This window comes from Phialemonium atrogriseum (assembly GCF_030411735.1).
Source record: "Phialemonium atrogriseum strain 8032-3 unplaced genomic scaffold QBC33scaffold_6, whole genome shotgun sequence".
NCBI classification, from domain to species: domain Eukaryota; kingdom Fungi; phylum Ascomycota; class Sordariomycetes; order Cephalothecales; family Cephalothecaceae; genus Phialemonium; species Phialemonium atrogriseum.
The window spans coordinates 666,046-683,810 of NW_026848143.1; the positions used below are offsets into that span (position 1 = coordinate 666,046).

General features: G+C 57.4%; 4 protein-coding genes across 4 annotated transcripts; 2 read left to right on the forward strand and 2 right to left on the reverse strand.

Annotated features, from left to right (window-relative positions):
* The first annotated feature begins 455 nt into the window (after positions 1 to 455).
* QBC33DRAFT_328021 (cortical protein KAR9-domain-containing protein) lies at positions 456 to 3,789 on the forward strand. Its single transcript, XM_060423643.1, has one exon. The coding sequence runs from the start codon at positions 550 to 552 to the stop codon at positions 3,646 to 3,648; it is 3,099 nt and encodes a 1,032-aa protein (XP_060285820.1). The 5' UTR covers positions 456 to 549; the 3' UTR covers positions 3,649 to 3,789.
* An 886-nt stretch (positions 3,790 to 4,675) lies between these two features.
* QBC33DRAFT_556898 (uncharacterized protein) lies at positions 4,676 to 10,387 on the reverse strand (the record flags this gene model as incomplete). The annotated part of the gene is made up of 5 exons (XM_060429767.1): positions 4,676 to 6,896; positions 6,967 to 8,066; positions 8,130 to 9,599; positions 9,656 to 9,684; positions 9,739 to 10,387. 5 exons carry the CDS (start codon positions 10,385 to 10,387, stop codon positions 4,676 to 4,678), a joined length of 5,469 nt encoding a protein of 1,822 aa, XP_060285821.1.
* A 1,076-nt stretch (positions 10,388 to 11,463) lies between these two features.
* Positions 11,464 to 11,851, reverse strand: QBC33DRAFT_556899 (uncharacterized protein; the record flags this gene model as incomplete). Its single annotated transcript, XM_060429768.1, has 3 exons — positions 11,464 to 11,538; positions 11,605 to 11,755; positions 11,814 to 11,851. 3 exons carry the CDS (start codon positions 11,849 to 11,851, stop codon positions 11,464 to 11,466), a joined length of 264 nt encoding a protein of 87 aa, XP_060285822.1.
* Positions 11,852 to 15,106: 3,255 nt separating this feature from the next.
* QBC33DRAFT_513107 (superoxide dismutase) lies at positions 15,107 to 16,117 on the forward strand (the record flags this gene model as incomplete). Its single annotated transcript, XM_060425956.1, has 3 exons — positions 15,107 to 15,184; positions 15,249 to 15,453; positions 15,543 to 16,117. 3 exons carry the CDS (start codon positions 15,107 to 15,109, stop codon positions 16,115 to 16,117), a joined length of 858 nt encoding a protein of 285 aa, XP_060285823.1.
* Positions 16,118 to 17,765: the final 1,648 nt, after the last annotated feature.

A 17,765-nucleotide genomic window follows, 5' to 3' on the forward strand; every position in this document is an offset into this window, starting at 1 on the left:
CATCGAAAAAAGGGAGAGATGAGAAGGCCGGAGAAACCCTGAAAGCCGAGCAGGACCCTTCCAACTTCCAATTGCCTGGATTTGCTTGCCAGATGTCCCCTGCGATCCGCCGAGGACTGCAGTTTCCAGGAGAACCGACTTGATCCTATCGCGCTGCGCTTGTCACCTTATTCCTGGGTCCGACTACTGCATGCGCAAAGACATTCCTCCCAATCGCCAGCTGCAAAACCCAACCCACCCAATCCCAACCCCACCGTGGCCGGCCTATCGCTCGCTCCATTTTGCTCGCACCTGCACCTACACCTGCAAGTTTGAGGAGGCAACCCACAGTGGCCCTAGAGAGCAGCAAAGAGACAGGCATTCAGGCAGCAGTCGGCATCCAAGCCCGCACCAGTGTAACCCGGCCAGGAGGGTTGCTGCAGAAGTACAGTACGTGTACGGCAGCCCCAGAGAAGCACAGCAGCACCAGTCTGTTCGCGGCGCAGAAGCTTGCGGGAAAAAAAACCGGCCCTTGCAGAGCAATATCCTTTTCGTTTTGGGGGTGTTTAAATGACCAGCCTATCTGTCACTGCAGGAGGCAGCAGCAGTGGTCCGGCTACTCCAAGCCCTGATCCGAGCCGCCGCCATGGCAATAATGATATTTCCCAGCAGGATGATTCCGTCTTGACCTTCACTGATATCCCAAGCGAACTTTTCCAGCTGCGCTCCTTCGACTCCAATTTCCTCCAGCACACCACCGCCAACACTTCAACCTCAACCTCAACCTCGCCACAGCCACCCGACCACGACGGCTCCACAATAGACACACCTCCATCTACCTCTCATCCCCAACCCCGAAAACCCTCTCCCGGTTTGGCAGCTCGATTAAAAGCCCTCGGCTTCGGCAGCCAGCGGAAATCCTCGCCCCCGCCCCCTTCTCACCTCGATCGCATCGGCCGCCTTCCCGAAGAACAGCTCAGAAAGCTCGAGCAGGGCCATCAAGCGAACACTGTAAACCCTGTCGAACGGCGCGGCCGCCCTTGGAAGGGTGCCATCGCCCGCATACCTTCCAGGTCAAGCTTGAAGCCCTCCAAAGACGCCAGTCAGGCCGAAAGCAGCACCGCGCCCGTCCAGGACGAAGCCAATGCGGAACTGAAGCCCGACTTTCTGCCCGAGGTCGCCATCGCGAATCCGGTCGAGATGGATACGCACAAATACCGCCTCCCGGATCACACAAATGGGAATGGTGTCAAGGTGCAATTAGGAACACGCGAGGAACATATCGCCCGGGATACACGTCCGGCCCTGTCGCCCGAACAACTGCCTCCCCTTCCCCGAAAGGACACGCCGCCGCCGCCGCCAGCCACAGATCCTTCTAATCAAGACCTCTTCAACCCCGACGCGGCATCGTACTTCAATCCCCTGGGCTTGCAGCGACCGGGCTCCATTTATACGCTGTCGCGCGTCTCCTTCGCGAGCCAACTCGCACAGCTAACCTCGATCCAACTGCCGGATGCCGAATCCTTGTCCAGCAAAGTCTCGGCCATTCCCACCGCACAGGCTGCCACGAGGGCTCTGATCGGCGCTGCCGAGCAGATTCGCGGCTGGATTTACAAGGCTACCGAAGTCATCGGCGGGTTGGAGAGCGAAGATGACGTGGAATGGGCAGCTGCTGGCGGGCGCGAGGGCGTAGAAGAGGTGGAGAATGCCACCATCAGGTTCGAGGAGTTGATCAACGTTTACGTGAGCGCGATCGAGGAGTTGCAAAGCCGCAGCGATATTGCGCAAGTGTCAACCGACGACCTGAAGAGGGCCGTTGCCCAGATGGAGTCCATCATGGATGAGTGGTCCAAGATCCGTCTTACCCTGCGCAGCGTCAAGGCCCAGGTCGAAATAGCCATGGAGTGGGAGGAGCTGTGGGACATGGTTCTGGGCGACATCCAAAACGAGATGGATGACCTCAGCCGCCTGGTCTTTGAGATGGAGGAGCGTCGACACAAGTCCATACTGGCCGTCTCGAGTGGCGATGGAGTGGACATTGGTGACCTGGAGACCATCGTTGAGGAAACACCACCGACGGCCACCCGCCTCCAGGCTTCCAACAATCGCTTCAGCCTACCTGCATTTCCTGCCAGCCCCAGCTCGCCCTCTCCAGGAGCCACCCCGACCATCTCTCAAGATGATTCGAGTTTGCTCGCCCTGTTCGCCCGGATGCAGCCTCTGAGGGCTTCTCTCGACTTCCTGCCCATGAGGCTTTCCGTCTTCGAAGCGAGAGCGGAGAGGGCCTTCCCCACGGCTTGCGAAGAACTGGAGATGAGGAGGTCGGGCCTCGACGCCAGCTACAAGAAGCTGGAGAAGGACGCAGAATCGCTACGGAAGGAACTAGGTGAAGACCGGTGGGTCCTGGTCTTCCGAGGAGCAGGGCGCCAGGCTCAGAAGATGTACGAATCCGTCGAGCGAAGCGTGTCTCGCCTGAAGGAAGGGGTCGACGGGGGGATGCACTTGACCAATCAGCCGGCGATGAGCAAGAAGATCGAGAGCTACGAGGCCAAGAAGACGCACTACGGACCCGCCATCGAGCGCGTGTTGGCCATCATCGACAAAGGGGTCAAGGATCGGTTGACCGTCAACGGCGAGATCCTCCGCTTGCACACCGAGATGCAGACCAAGTGGGAGGAGTTGAAGGAGCGCATGGCCGAGATGGACCTGGCTCTCGAGGAGCTGCAAGCCGACAACAGGGGGCAGCAACTTCGTGATTCAGTGTCCAGCATGTTATCGAATGATCGGTCTACCGTAGGCAGTGGCAATGAGACTCCGGGAAGCTCGCCTCCGTCGTCTGTCATCATGTCGAGCCTGGGACTCGGCAAGTCGACGCCCAAAGCCAAGGCTAACAAGCAGCGGTCTACGAGCGTGGGCAGCCACCTACCGCAGCCGGCAAGCCGTGGGAATTCGTCACTTCCTACCCCATCGAGTCAGGGGCCAAGAAGACCTCTCGTGTCACACTTGTCAGCCTCGAGCACTCCGTCTCGGGAAGGATCTGCCACGCCGACAGGGAAGCAGATCTCTCGTCCCAATTCCGCGGTGCCTGGCCGGCCGCGGTGGAACAACTCTGCCAACGCCTCGACTGTCGATACCGGGCACAACTTCAAGCCGCTCAGCCTTACCAACCCGAGCCCCTACGCCCGGAAACCCAACACCCCTTCCCGGGCTAGCTCGTCGCTCACACCATCCTCCTCCAAGCTCCCACTCCGCAGTCCGCTCAGCCGAGCTACTTCGGCATCACCTATTCCGGAAGACACCCCTTCGAAATCGAGCTCATCCCGTCTCTCTTTCCGTGACAGGATCTCGTCGCCCGGGCCCTATTCGCAGCAGACACTTACCAAGCCTCGCCTTGCACCAAAGTCGTCCACGTCGGCCCTGGCAAACCGGCGCATCTCGCTGCAACCCCAAAAGACCATCGATCTCTCCCCAGACGTGACCCGCAGGCCCGCAAGCTCTCTTGCCACGACTCGGCGGTCCAGCATGCTTCCGCAGCCCAGGTCGACTGTCGGCGTTACCGGCCGGGAAAGCCCCCAGGCGGTTGCTGGCGCGAGGAACGCGATGCAGAGATGTACCTCTTCAGTAACGGATTCAGGGGTCAAAAGCAACAAGCCGAAGTGGCGACACTGAAAAATAGCGGTCGGCTTCGGCCAATCTCTTGACGGCTAATATGAATCCGTCGCGTCGCGTCGCGTCGGATATCAACACCACAACTTTCTACCGCACTCGTTGAACCTGAAATTTCAAAAAATCTGAGTCGGATCGTAGCGGAGCTTGGCGTTCCGCGCGGTTACAGATGAGGCACCGTTTTTTTTCCTAGATTGATTGATTCAACCGCCTAGCATGGCTGAGGCGTTCCCTGGTTGTTACTCGGCGTTGGGATTGGAGGGCCCCGGGCGGCTCCCCACGAACTAGTTTCCGTTTATATTCGATCGTTTAGGCGTTTCTTTGTGTGTGGCGACGCTATGCTGTGACGACGGAGACCACAAGCATAGGTTCTGTAAATACGGCGGGGGGGAAGGTTGAGCCTCTCCGACGGGCGAGGACGGGGGGGGAGGAGATACGGCACTGGGAAACTTTGGCATCATACGTCCCACTGGGCTTGTGGATATGCTTGCGGGATCCTATCTAGCTTATTCTTCCATACCGCTTTTGACCTGTGTGTAAGATACCACCAGAAGGACAAGGTTCGGAGAGTATAAAGAGAGATACCCAGGAGCAGTTCTGGTAGTTTATAAATTGACCGACCTTTATGCCCTTCGCGGCAGAGAAAAAGAAGAATGGAAAAAGATACAGCAGTAGGATGGATGTATCTGCATATGGACTAGATAATGACAATGTCGCATCCGTCTTTTCTGGAGGGCTGGTTGGTTTGATTCTCTAGACTCCAAGTCTAGGTTTTTTTGTTGTTTAGTCAATACCCCTTTTCTACAACCCAGAAAGAGAGAGGACGACAACATATCAACCACCGCTATGGGCCAAATAGTATCCGGATCCAGTATACTACCACTCCTGTTCCTGAGCCACCTCTCTGGATTTCTTTATGGGGAGCACCGACGGAGCAAAAGGCAGGGGCGACAACAACCTCCTAGCAATTTACCATTCATCACCTACCTACCCCCAGGCCACTCGTGCGACAGTCCAGACCCTAGGTACCCTACTTCCCATCCCCGCCCTTCCTCCACTCCCCATACGGCAGACAGTGCCAATACTTCTGCACAACATCCTCCTTCCCCACCTCCCTCTCCCTCTCCCCCTCCCCCTCCCCGCCCCGCCTCACCTTGAACGCATACCGCGCCCCGCTATGCCTCTCCCCCAACCGGCGCGCCACATCGTTGGCCTCATGCAGCCCCACCAGCCGACGCCGGTGCTGGTGATGGTGGGCGCCCGCTGCCGCTGCCGCCGTCGCCGTCGCCCCTCCTCCCCGCCCCGCGTACTCGACGCACAGCTCCCACGTCCGCGCCGCAGCCGCGCGGCTGCGGACACGCTCTTGGTGCGCGTGATTGGGGTTGTAGCCGGTTCTCCAGTTGTCGTCGTCGTCGTCGTCGTCCGTGTCCGAGTCCGCGTCGGACGCATCATCAACAGCATCCAGAGCGAACGACCTCGGCGGCCTCCCGACGGCGCGCTCGACGGCGTCCTCGGGCTGCCTCCGCGGCTCGCGGGGCGCCACTGCGGCGCCGACGAAGCGGTCGCGCGCGACCTCGAGGGGCGTGCGGCCGACGGCGTTTTCGCGGTGGAGGAGGAGCGTCGTCACCGCCGCCGAGTCTCCGTCCTCGGCGTTGGCGGCGGCGGAGTCGAGGACGGCGCGGACGAGACGCGCGTCGGCGCCGCGCGCTATCAGGCCGTGCAGAGGGGTGTCGCCCGCGCCGTCGAGGGTCGCGAGCTCGCGGCCGCCGCCGCCGGAGCGGCGGACGAGCAGGTCGACGACGCCGACGACGCTGCGGGTCGACTTGTAGGGCTGGCGGCGGGAGGGGGTCTTGTTCATGGCGCCGACGACGTCGTGCAGGAACTGGTGCAGCGGCGTCTTGCCGCTGTGGGCGAGGCTGCTGCGCTCGCCGCACATGCGCCGGACGAGGCCCGCGTCGAGGACGTCGAGGAGGGCGCCCAGGTCGCGCGCGGGCGGCGACCGGGCTAGCGCGGCGTGTAGGAGGTTCTCCCAGTCCGAGTTCTTGCACGTCTGGTCGGCGCCGGCGGCGACGAGGATCCTGGCGATCGAGGTGCGGCCGAGGTGGGCGGCTAGGAATAGGGGCGTGACGCCGGTCTTGGACTTGGCTTCGAGGAAGTCCGGGAAGGTCTTGACGAGGTAGGCTACCAGCGCGTCGGTCTTGTCTCCGGGCGGGCCCAGGATCGCGGCGTGGATGACCAGGTCCTTCTGGTTGTTCAGCCAGCTCGAGATGGCCCCGTCAAAGCCCCCCGGTGACTGGGACAGGTGCTTGAGCCTGGCGTCGTCTCTCGCCGCCTTGGACCTCGAGAAGTCGAGGTAGTGCCGCGTCGGCGCGTCGCTCAGGAACCACTCGACCGACTCGATGCGGCCGGCCAGCGCGGCGGTGATCAGCGGCGAGGTCTCGGTCCCGACGGGCTTCGAGACCAGCTGCCTCCCCTCGGCCGCCCAGTCGCTCCGCTTCTTGCCGTACACGGTCAGCCCCTGGTAGTGCCGCGGCTTCTCCACGAGCTCGAGCCCGCTGTTCTTGACCAGCTCTTCCAGCGGCAAGCCGGCGCCCGTCCGCCTGATGATCTCCGCCAGCATCTCCGTGCGGCCCTGGTCGACCGCATAGTTGAACTCGGCGGCGGGGAAGGAGTAGAAGCTGCTACCGGTCATCTCGTCGCTTATGTCGAGCTTCTGCGTCGTGAAGTGGTCGGCCAGGTCGAGCAGGAACTTGAGCATCTTGAGATCGTTGTGCTTGAGCGCAACCTTGAAAGCGGAGAGCATGTCTCCCAACTCTCCGTTGTGGTACTCCTGGCAGCTCCAGCCGAGCAGTTCCAGCGGTTTGGTGCGGCTGTTCACCTTCATCGAGACCTGACCCACGTTCTCAATGGTGAATCGCTGGTCGACGAGCTCGCGGTAGATCTTGGGCCGAGAATCGTCGTCGTCCGATTCCGACTCCGAGTCGCACTCGGAGCAGCACTCGTTGTCGTCCCCAGTCTCCATCCTGTACCGCGCCTTCGACTTCTCCTCGGGCGCATATTGGGCCTGCGCGATCTCCAGCACAGCCCTCGCCACCTGGTGGTGGCCGCGGAAGAGCGCCAAAGAGAACGGATTGTTCCTCAGGTTATCGGTGACGGCGATCTTGAGCGGTGCCTCGAGCCCCAGCCCATCCCAGGATGTGAGGGTAAGGTTTTTGATCGCCTCCAAGTCGCCATTCCAAACCGCTTCAAACCTAAGAGACGAGAGTTAGATTTAGTCGCCCGGGGGTTTCAACGTTCGTCTGTTATCTTTTGGGGACTTACAGCTCAATGTAGGCTGCCGTCCTAACCACGGTAAGGTCAGTGACCGAGCCAAAACCGAAGCTGAACTTGTAGTCTTCAACACTGGGCTCCTCAGCCCCGGAGTTGCGATTGTAACTATCGTCCCTCACGTCGGGATGGAGTTCCTTGAATGTTTTGGCGCCCTTCTCCAGCAGCACCTCCTCGACCCTCTCCAGGGCACTGGTGAGCTCCTGGATGGCCTTTCTCTTCTCCTGGACGCCGATACTCGAGGCAAGCTGGCTCTTCTCCTTCTCATACTCTTTTAGGTCTTCAGCATGTTTCCGCCGAATGGAGGCGATGTTCTCCGAGACCATCCAGTGCTGGTAAGTCCCGGCCTTGTACGTCTGCAGGCACTCGTCAATGCCTCGGGGCAGTTCCGGTTTGTGCTTCCACTTCCCCTCACCCTCATACTTGCGCAGTGCCTCAAGCTTGGAACGGACCAGGTCCAGTGCCGACTCGCCCTTGGAATACGAATACCAGCTCCGCTGAATTTTCTGGTGCGCTGCCGTGGTCATTGAGTTGACATCTGCGCCTCTCTCAATCAGTTCCAGGGCGATAGACGGATCCGCAGATGACTGGAGAGCCAGTATCAGGGGCTGCTGTGTCGTCGTCTTGTGAAGGTTCTGGTTGTTCTCATATGATCCCAGCTGACTCTCCATAACCTGCTTCGCAGACTTGAGCCACGTCTCGAAGTCGATCTCGGCGACCGCACCGCTATCCAGCAGTTTCAGCACCATGCTGAGATTGCCATTCTCGGCAGCAGCCTGGAGAGGAGTTTCGGCCTTGTTATGGTACGTTGTGAAAGCGATGCTGTTGATGGCTGCCTTGGCTCCGGTCTGGTCGTTCTCCCGCAAGACATCCAGTAGGGACTCGGCATTTTCCTGTACGTATCGATGGAATGCCGTGATGCCTGACAGGTCTCCCTGGGCCGATGTGGCACCGAGGCTCAACAGAGTTTTGGCCATTGACTTGGCTTGCTCGACGGGCAGTGCTAGAGCCAGGACTAGCGTGAGCAGCGCGGCGGAGGGCTGCCTCCGGTGGTCAAGCAGTTTGACGGGCAAGAGAACATCGGCTCCATACTCCTAACGGTTTGTCAGCTGACACATAACTTGGGAAGGATGCAAAAAGGGAAACAAGCAACTTACCTGGCAGAGAAGCTTGACGACCTCTTCGTGCCCCGAGATGATTGCCAAGTGCAGAGCAGAGCAAGGACGATCCCATGCGATGGCGTTGATGTCGTAGAAGTCCGGGTCATCCTCCGTGTCCTCCGGCACAGCGTCCTCAGCATTTGACGAATCCTCCCCCTTCTTCAGCTTGACAAACGACCCAGTAACAATGCTATGGGCCGCATCGTCCGATTCGTCGTCGTCGATCAGCTCCCCATCGGAGCTCTCGTCCGAGGAGTCGGTCTCAACCGGTTCCGCGGGTTCGCCGTCCTCCTCTGGCCCAGCGGCCTTCATCTTGCGGCGACGATCCGTCTTCTCTTCTTCCTCGGCCTCGTTGGCGTTGCTCTTATCCATCAAGATCTTGACGATTTCGGTGTCGCCCCGCTCGGCGGCCAGGTGCAGAGCCGTCCTGCCGTCGGCGAGGCGGGCCACGAGACGCGCTCCCGCGTCGACGAGGTGGCGGACAATCTCGGGTGTCGAGCTGATGACGGCCAGGTGCAGGGGCGTCCTTCCGGTGTAGTCCCTGGTGTTTGGATCGGCACCTTCCTGGGCGAGCCAGTCTTGGACCGCCTCGGCGTCTCCGTCGACAATGGCCTGGCAGAGACGCGCGGTGTTGCCGACGTATGCCATCTCAGTCCAATCGCTGTCTGTCAGGGGGTTGAAGGACCCAATCTGCTGCCTTCCAGGGTTATCTCTCAGGAAGGAGATCCTGCCAGAGACGTAGATCTTGTCCTCTTGCTCGGCCACCTCTCGCTCCTCGTCCGTTTCCGGTTTGGGGCAGTAACCGCAACAGTCGTTGACGACATCTGCGACTCGGCCGAAGAATGCCGGGTGGCGGTGCAAGTAGACCTTTCTGTCCTCGGGTTGGTTCCATTCGGCATTGAGCAACAAGTCTCTGGTGTAGCACAGCTTCTCAATCCTCTTCGCATGGTATTTCGGCCCATACGGAACGGTAAAGGTGTTGTAGTTGGAGGCGGTAAGCTCGTCGTCAACAATCCATTCGGCCACCTCGTCCTCGTGCTGTTCCTTGATGTTGCCGGCCAGGGAGTGGAGATTGCGACTATACGGATTAAGGGCCGGCCGGCCTCTTTCCTCCCGACGCTTGCTGAGATAGTCGTCTCGGGATGATGCCGTCGGAAGACGTTCAAGGACAAGGAGCCTAGCCAGGCCGACGGTGCGCTGGAAGCTGCGCTCGAATATGGTCGGGTCAATGCGACTTCTCTCGAGGTCGCCCCAGTAGACCTCGAAACCCCTGTGGCCGTACTTGGACAGGCGGTTTTCGTACGACGGGCTTCTCCGCGACAGGTCGATGTGGTTGATCTGTGTGATGTATGACTGCAGGGCTCGGGGCGTACAGTAGACCTGCTTGCCATCATACGCGGCTCCGGAGCAGTCAATGTCGAATCCGGTGAGGATCTCTGAAACCGACTTATAGATGCGGAGGACAATCTGCTGCTGTTTAGCCATGCTGTCAAGGGCTCACTGCGATTCGCATAGCTGCGTACCTGGATATGGCGGGTCGGATACTGGCTACCTGTTGCCAACCATTAGTATTAATAACCAGGACAAGGGGAAGTTGAGGCCCTACAGATGGTCACGGCATGCTTGGTCCTGACGGTGGTCGTTTCAGTCAGGAGAGAATCGCGGACCTTGGCCTCGATCTGCTTGATCTTCTCAACAGCCTCCTCCTCAGTCAGGCCGTACAGGAACAGATCAACGTCCGAGGCAGGGCAGAATTTCTCGTGGTAGAATTCACGAAGTGACCTCTTGGAAGCATTGAACTCTTCGGGAACGGGCACGAGGCAATTGACAGCAGAAGAACCGGCAGCGACAACATTGCTCCAGTCCAGGTCCACAAGGGAAGACTCAGAGAAGACGTTGAAATTGCGCTGGAATTCCTTGAGGGACCCGACGGTAGCACGAGATCCATCCGGCCTTCGGACATCGGCGGGCAGGGGCATGATGTACTTGGCCTTCTCGGCTTCCGACTCGGTCTCCAGGTTTCGGGCCCGGATCTTGAGCTCGGGCGTGTCCTCGGTGAAGAGGGGCACGACATTGGCGTACGGATCTTTCAGAAGTTCATGATCCGGCTCTTGAGCGTACATCTGGCGGAGCTGGGCCTCATACTCCCGATACGGCTTAAAGAGCTCGGCCACGGGCTCGTCAGGATGCTTGGCAATGTAGCCGGCCAAGTCGGCCAGCGGAACGGGCAGTTGGGGGTGATTGGTTGCAGACATGTTGGGGCTGGGATTGCGGGGAATCGACTAAGTTGGAAAGGATTGAAGCAAAGGCAACAAAATGACGATAGACTTGAGTGGCTTGGGCTAGGTCTTTGGGTCTGGGATTCGAGTTACAACTGATGATGAGAGGCAATTCGGAGCAGAACTGAGATGGAGTTGGAATTGGAAATTGGCCTCTGCCTTATACTCGGTAACAGCAACATAGGCAGAACCCCTTAAATGTTCAGCTGCCTCGAGACGGCCTCGAGCTTGACGCGCTATACGAGCCATAAGGGCAGTGCTGCCTAGTTGTCTAGCTAGTCTTGCAAGGGGATCCCATGCTTCAACGCGACTCTGTCGCGCGGTCCTGTGACATTTGAGCACGGGACCCTGCCTGGAGTCCTGCACGAGTCCCACTTGTCCCATTGGTGCCTGGTGTTAATTTCAACTGTGACTGATTTCGCATGTAGGAATCATGCTAATATGGGAATACTGGTCGTTTGGCACTGTTCAGCTTTCGGATACTTTGGTGATAGAGGAGCTTCTAGTTCCTTGGCGTTTTGTCTAACCTGTTTTATGGGATCTGGTTGCTTGGTGGCTGAAGCGATAAGGTGAGGGGAGACGAGAATAATGACACCACCGCTCGGCAATCAATCTCCTGCCAAATATGTTGAGGCATTGGCCTTCTGGCAGCAAATGCAGCAAGTCCGATCGATTGTCGACAAGGGAGTTTCCGAGGTTAATGTGTGGTGTGCTGATTGCCGGAAACTGAAGAGCCACATCCAACTCAAAGAGTCACAAATCAGACAACAACTCGTATCATTACAGGTGCATGTAAACCCAAATTAGTCGAGACCCTAGACGCCTATAGAGCCCAAGTATGAGGGACAGATATATACTGTCCATCCACAGTCAGTCTAACAACCCACGGAGGCCCGCCACTCTGGCTGCAGAGGACGTTTCGCAACTCCGCTTGATGCTTATAATACACAACCCCCTTCCAATGTCTTCTCTTGTTGCGTGTTCGGTCCCGATATCCTCGGATGGAGGTCAAACGCCAGGTGCTGCACCGATCCAAAATGTCGAACTGTCTATCACAATGCAATCGCTCCTCGCCGGTTCTCGCGTAGATGTAGAAGGCCTTGTAAGCCGCAAAATACGAGGAATGCCTAGTAAAATCGAACAGACGAGGTTAGTTAATGCGCACTCCAGCGACGAAGACCATCGCAACTCACAGCATAGATGATCACTGCGGTAAAGACCGTTGCTGCCACCTCGGGCCCATTATCCGGGTCGTCTTCGCCTCCGACGAGCTCGTGATGTTTCTTATTGAATAGGAAACCCAGCACGGAGAGGATTATGATGGCAAATACCGATATGACGGTGCTATGTGGCTGTCAGCGGGGGTCGCAGGCAGGCATGGATGGGAGACGGCGGAGCTTACCAAGACCAAGCTTGCATGGAACTGACGACCGGCTTCATGGCAGGCGACTTGGGGAGGAGAGTCGCAGGCTTAAACGCGACAGACCAGGCCTGGTTTGATATCTGGGCGGGGGTTCGCACCGACCTTGAAATCGATAGCGAGTTTTATGCTGGGGTTGCAGTAATGATGTCGTTAGGTGAGGCTGATGCTCAGTCAAGTCCGCGGCCCAGCCGGCTGACAGCAGCCAATTGGCCTCGGATTCTAGGCAGCCACGACCCACAATTGCTGCCGGTCCGACGCCTCGGCCTCGGTCTCTCGGCAGCTGTCAGGCCGCAAACGGTTTACCCCTGTATCCCTGGTGGTGGTAATCATTCAGGCTTCTTCACAAATCTCACAACCTGAACGCATGCGTCGCGTCCTCGACCATAAATACTGCCGCTGCCACTAAGTTTACAGCTCTTAGCCCCAAACCAGCTAATTCCGACGAGAGTGCCATAAAGTCTGTAGATCTGGCCTGTGATGATCCCGTACCTTTGAGACGGCCACCTAAGACAGGAGGTCCTCCTCCGAGAAGATAGGTAGGTAGGAGGGAATCCTCCTCGGAGTCCCCCTTCCTACCTATGAATTATTCCCCAAGTTCTTCGAATTGAGTGCTGGAGCCAACGGACTGGGTGACTGGGACATAGTTGCGCTTTTCAGTGTATTGAGTCATTTAACTCTAGCTCATCCAATGGTACCGGCATCTGGTCGGCCGGTGATGTCAGGAGCGCCAGCATGCGATCTTCCTATTTCCGCTCGTCGGCGTCAATTGGGCCCCATTTATGGAGGAGACGAGGTCAGGTCTTCCATTATCAAGGCAACGTAAGCCTCTGACAACAAAACAAGACGAGCGAGCGGTTGGGCTAGGACAGTCATCGAAACATGGGACGATTCGCAAAAGCCCACGGACGGGTCAAAGTTCCAGCACCCGAGGGTTCGGCAAGTCTTGCGAGTTGGAACACTGCCGAAATGACTTGGCATTGCCGGCCGTAGACGAAGCAAATGTGTGTGTATGTGCGCTTTGTAGCAGGAGTATTCTCGCCTGGGTAAGCTGAAAGGAGTCGCCTAGCCATGGGCTAAACGGCGAAGCTGAGCCCGGCCATGGTCACGATGAAAAGGAGATGCTGCACTGGTTTAACCGGCAAATTACAGGGAGTCTTACATGCTGACAAGCAGGACTCAGGGCATCTCGTGTTTCCAGGGCCGAGATTACCAGGGCGTGCATGCCAGAGTCTAGAACGCCAGAGGTCAGACTGCCCGGCGATATGACCAGTGAGGGATCAAAGTGGACGTTCAGAAAGAGACCGAGGCGTTGCCGTAGGGGAGTCTCCCCATGGATTCAAGCTAAGTGCTCCTCCGATGTTTCGGTATCAACAGTGGATTCTGCCTTGTACCAGCCATGGTGTTGGTTGCAGAGGAGGTTGAAAGAAAGTTTGGCCATGCGATTGACTGGAACGACCAACAGCCATCCCGATGGCGTGCGAAGGATCGCCACCAGGCATCCCTGCCTTGAGGCGCGGGTCACCGACCAAAGGCTGTGCTTGTCAAAGCGCCCATGGTTGAAGACCTGCAGAGAGGATGCGCAGTTCTTGCGGGAACGTGTTCGTTGTGTTCGTTGGCTTTCCGACGTTTAAGTATCCATACCTAGCTAGGCATATTTGATGTTGATGTTGGAATGGTCGTTGGACGCCAGGGTTTCAGCCTCTCACATCATCCTTCATCCTTCTACTGCGTAGGCATCTGCAGGTCGCCTTGGCGTTGGGAAGGCGGCGGCTGGGTGCAAGTGTGTACCTACTTGGTAGCCACCGATGCGTGATTCGCATACCTAGGGGATGGATGACACCATAGCTTTGTGCTGTATAGTACCTCGTCTGTGTCTACTATGCCTAGCGGCCGGGGGCAAGATGCGAGTGCCACAGATCTACGGAACATGTCGTCACACCTACCTAGACGGGTAATATCAGTGTTGCGCGCAATATTAGTTTAATTTGTCTCCTACCCGCCTCCGTCAATTGTCCGCCACAGAGAATTGCGTAGACGAGCCGAGAAAGAGAGACACAGAGAGAGAGAGAGAGAGAGGAAACCCCAGGTGGAAGGAGCAAACGCTCTTCTCGATTTGATTTCTCCTTCGCCCAGCCTTGGGCGGGAGTGGAATGCGCAAACGAGAGGCGCGAAATGCAAAGTGAAAGCCAACCAGATTGCAGGTCTGTATGTGAAACGCGCCGTCTCTTCACTCTAAAAGGAGGGTAGCCGCAGCATCATACACAGAACGTTGGGCTGACGGCGCGTAATGTAGCGACTATGGTTGGTATTCCTGGCCACCCAGCCTGCAGGTCCAGGGGGGTTATTGCAGGGCGCCCTGCCGTCATGCTGTTAGTTTGTCCATTTTAGTAACTCACCAGCATCCAGGATAGAGGCCTTCAAAGAAATGACCCAAGGGTGGAGAGTTTTGAGTCCAGCACCCCTGCAAACTTCCAAAGCCGATCCTTCTAGCCCTGCAGATAAGTTGTCCAGGATTGTCTGTTTGACTTGGACGGAATTGACACTGCAAAAAGAAACAAGGTGCCGGTACAATATCCATGGCCTTCGGAACCAGCTTGGCGCAGGATAGAAACCAGATACTATGTAAACGGACAATATGAAAGTTTACCATGTCTTTAGATTAGGTAGCTACCTAGAATCATGATGTTCGCGAGGTTGGTACGCAGGGGTTGAAATAAATATATATTCCCCCCGCATTAAGGTGGTCATGCATGTGCCCTGTGTATGGATTTTGTCTGCTTGGTGGTGTGTCTCTGCTCGCTTGTATGTATGTGTGTGCATGTGCTGGTAGACAGGCCTGGCCTTGCAACTGGCCGTCGTAGCCGAGTGGTGCAAGGAAATGGAATATGCCGATCTATCCCTGGCTTAGACATTGGGACAGGGGACGATTCATGAAAAAGTGACGGCATTCGATTCACCAGGGTTCCTAGCTCCGTTGACCGTCACACAGGATTGATCAAGCTAGTCAGTAGTCACCACCTTGGTAGTGTACGTACATGCAAGAGTGCGAGTGAACAAATGTCGGTCGCCGAAAGATATAATAAGGCAGGCCTGCTCCGCCCTCCCACGGACAACCTCCCTCACCGCAGCCTTCACTCCCTTCTCAGAAGCGACAGTATCCATTGGCGAGAAAACTCAGCAGTGCTCTCTCCCCCTCCCTCTGACAAGCTTAAATCAAGAACTGTCACAGCTGTCCCGAACGTAAACCTCATTCATCCACGCCAGCCTTCAAGATGCACGCACCGACTACTCTGTCCCTGCTGTCTGCAGTTGTGATCGGCACTGCTGCTGCCCAGAGTCCTCTGACGGGAGTAAGAATCGCACCGCCCTCACCGCAAGCTAATTGTCGTTCCGATGCTAACAAGTCGTCGCCAGGATCTTGGCAATGCCACCGTCGTGGTGAACAACCCCCCCGGCGTCGTTTACGCTGGTAAGCTTCCGGATACTGCCAATTGGAAGGCGGCGTATCCCGACGGCGGGAACGCCAAGGGCTCGATTGCGGCCGTGGCCAACCCCGACGGCATCGGCGTCCTGTTCAAGGTCACGTTCAGCAACTTGCCCAAGGAGGGTGGTCCTTTCAGTGAGTGGAAACTTCCAGTGGCCTGCTGGCCCTTTTCCCCTCCCCATCTCTCTCCACCACGACTAACCAACTCCCTCCCCTTGGAACAGCGTACCACCTCCACGTCGACCCCGTTCCTTCCGACGGCAACTGCACCTCGACTCTGGCCCACCTGGATCCCTTCGTCCGCGGCGACACCGTTGCCTGCGACAAGCAGCTGCCGCAGACCTGCCAGGTGGGCGACCTGAGCGGCAAGCACGGTGCCATCACGTCGGACCCGTTCGAGGTCACGTACCTGGACCCGTTCGCGTCGACGGCCGAGGACTCCGAGTCCTTCTTCGGCAACCGCAGCTTCGTCCTCCACTTCGCCAACAAGACCCGCATCTCGTGCGCCAACTTCGAGAAGACCACCGAGTCCAGCATCGGCGACCTGACCACCTCGGCCTGCGGCGCCTCCCCCACCGGCTCGGGCTCGGGCTCCGGTTCCGGTTCGGGATCTGGTTCGGGCTCTGGCTCGGGCTCGGGCTCCGGCAATGCCAGCACCACGGTGTCAAGCCCGACCGGCACCTCGGGGACTGCCAACCCATCGGTCCCCGTTACCGCGTCGGCCGGCACTAGCGCGCGCCTGCTCACTGGCGCGGCTGGCGTCGTCTCGTTCGCCGCGGCGGTTATGTTCCTGCTCTAATCGCCACCCAACCGTGGGTGGGCTGATCCGTTCCCGTTACAGTACAAACAACAAAGCTGGAAATGGATCGGTTCTCGCCAACCTAATATCCATTTTGTTGGTGCCATCCCACAGAACGGGTTTTGCGGTTTGCCTTGGCGTTGCGAGGTGTTCGGCCAGGTTGTGTCCCTGGATTGAGGTGTCCCTGGATTGAGGACAAGTGATGGTTCCCAGCCTGCACGAGATGGAGGATCCTAGTTGAACGGCGGCACTATGTCGTGCAGCAAAACAAGGGGAAGGAAACCTCCCTCAGGACCGGGGGACTCTGTTTCTAGCCAGACATGAGATTTTCATGGAAACCAATGGCATTAATGAATTGTGGACGAATGAAGGCCAGGGTAATTGCTGGTGGGGGTTGCCTTATTCAAGGGGGGGAAATTGCCAAAAGATATGATACCTACTACTACCCTGTTAATAAAATAGAAGCATTTTTGCAATGCCTATCCCTCCCCGCCAGGTTCTCATCAAAGGTTGACTGTCAATGAGCTAGTTTTAGACCTGCCATGTCTCGTCGAGGGGGGAAAGGAATGGGTTCGAGTCCGAATAAGGTTGGAGTTGATGGGGCGGACCGCAAGGACTAGCGGGCCCTAAGGATTTAGTCCCTGTGAAGATCAACTCACAAGTTCCACTTAGTATCCATCAACTTGCGAGTACCTTGCCTAGTAACCGACTGTGCCCACCTAGGTAGGTTGTTTCGTTCCAAGGATGTAAGACAACGCAGAGAATTTTTCAATTTTTCAGCTTTTGGAATCGACACCTTGTTGAGCAAAGTCGCTCGTTTGCTCTTAGCCCCTCCCTCTCATATTTCCTGCACACACACACACACGCACGCATATGCAGGCGCCCAGATGGTGGGGACCCCTGTGTCAAAAGTCCAAACCTGGGACCAACAGGGTTTGGTGGGTTGCTCCTACCCCACAGATTCGTGTCTGTTCACTAGCCTCTCGGAATACAACCTCCTCCTCCTGCTCCCCCTTCTTCCCTAGATGGCACCATGGCCGTGGTGACGTTTCAAAGGGCGCAGAATGTGTCGCGGATCTTTGACAGTTTGTAGCCCTGACTTAACATGACATTCGATTCTATTTCCAAGACAATCCCATAGTCCTCCAACGATTGCAAACGATGTGTCAACAATGGGGTCACATTACCTGGGAGGGAGCTTATCATCACCCTGTTGGTGCTAACTAGTTCCCTGCCTCGCCGTCGCTCTACAAATAGTGCAGAAAAATTCTCAACATCTGACTCAGCTAGCCACCTAGCACCAGAGTCGGGTGGGACAGCTTCCAGAGGGGAATAGTGTGGTAGCTGACAGAGGGAAAAGAGGCGCAGTCGCGATAGATATGACAGAACGGGCCGGAAGCCAGATTCCCCGATATACGGACAGTGCCAGCGCGGCTCCTCTGGTGTTTATCCAGATGGAGGCGTCGAGCTTCGCCAATCAAACGCGGGGGCCAACAAGGGAAACACGGCAACACGCGCGAAGTGCGCTTCCCTTCGAATCCTGGGTTCGGTGTGTTGTCAAGCGACTCCGCACGTCCGCAATAGTCTGGGCGTCTCCCGTCCCTCGACAGCACCGAATCTCAAACAGTCGGACCAATCGCAACCCGCA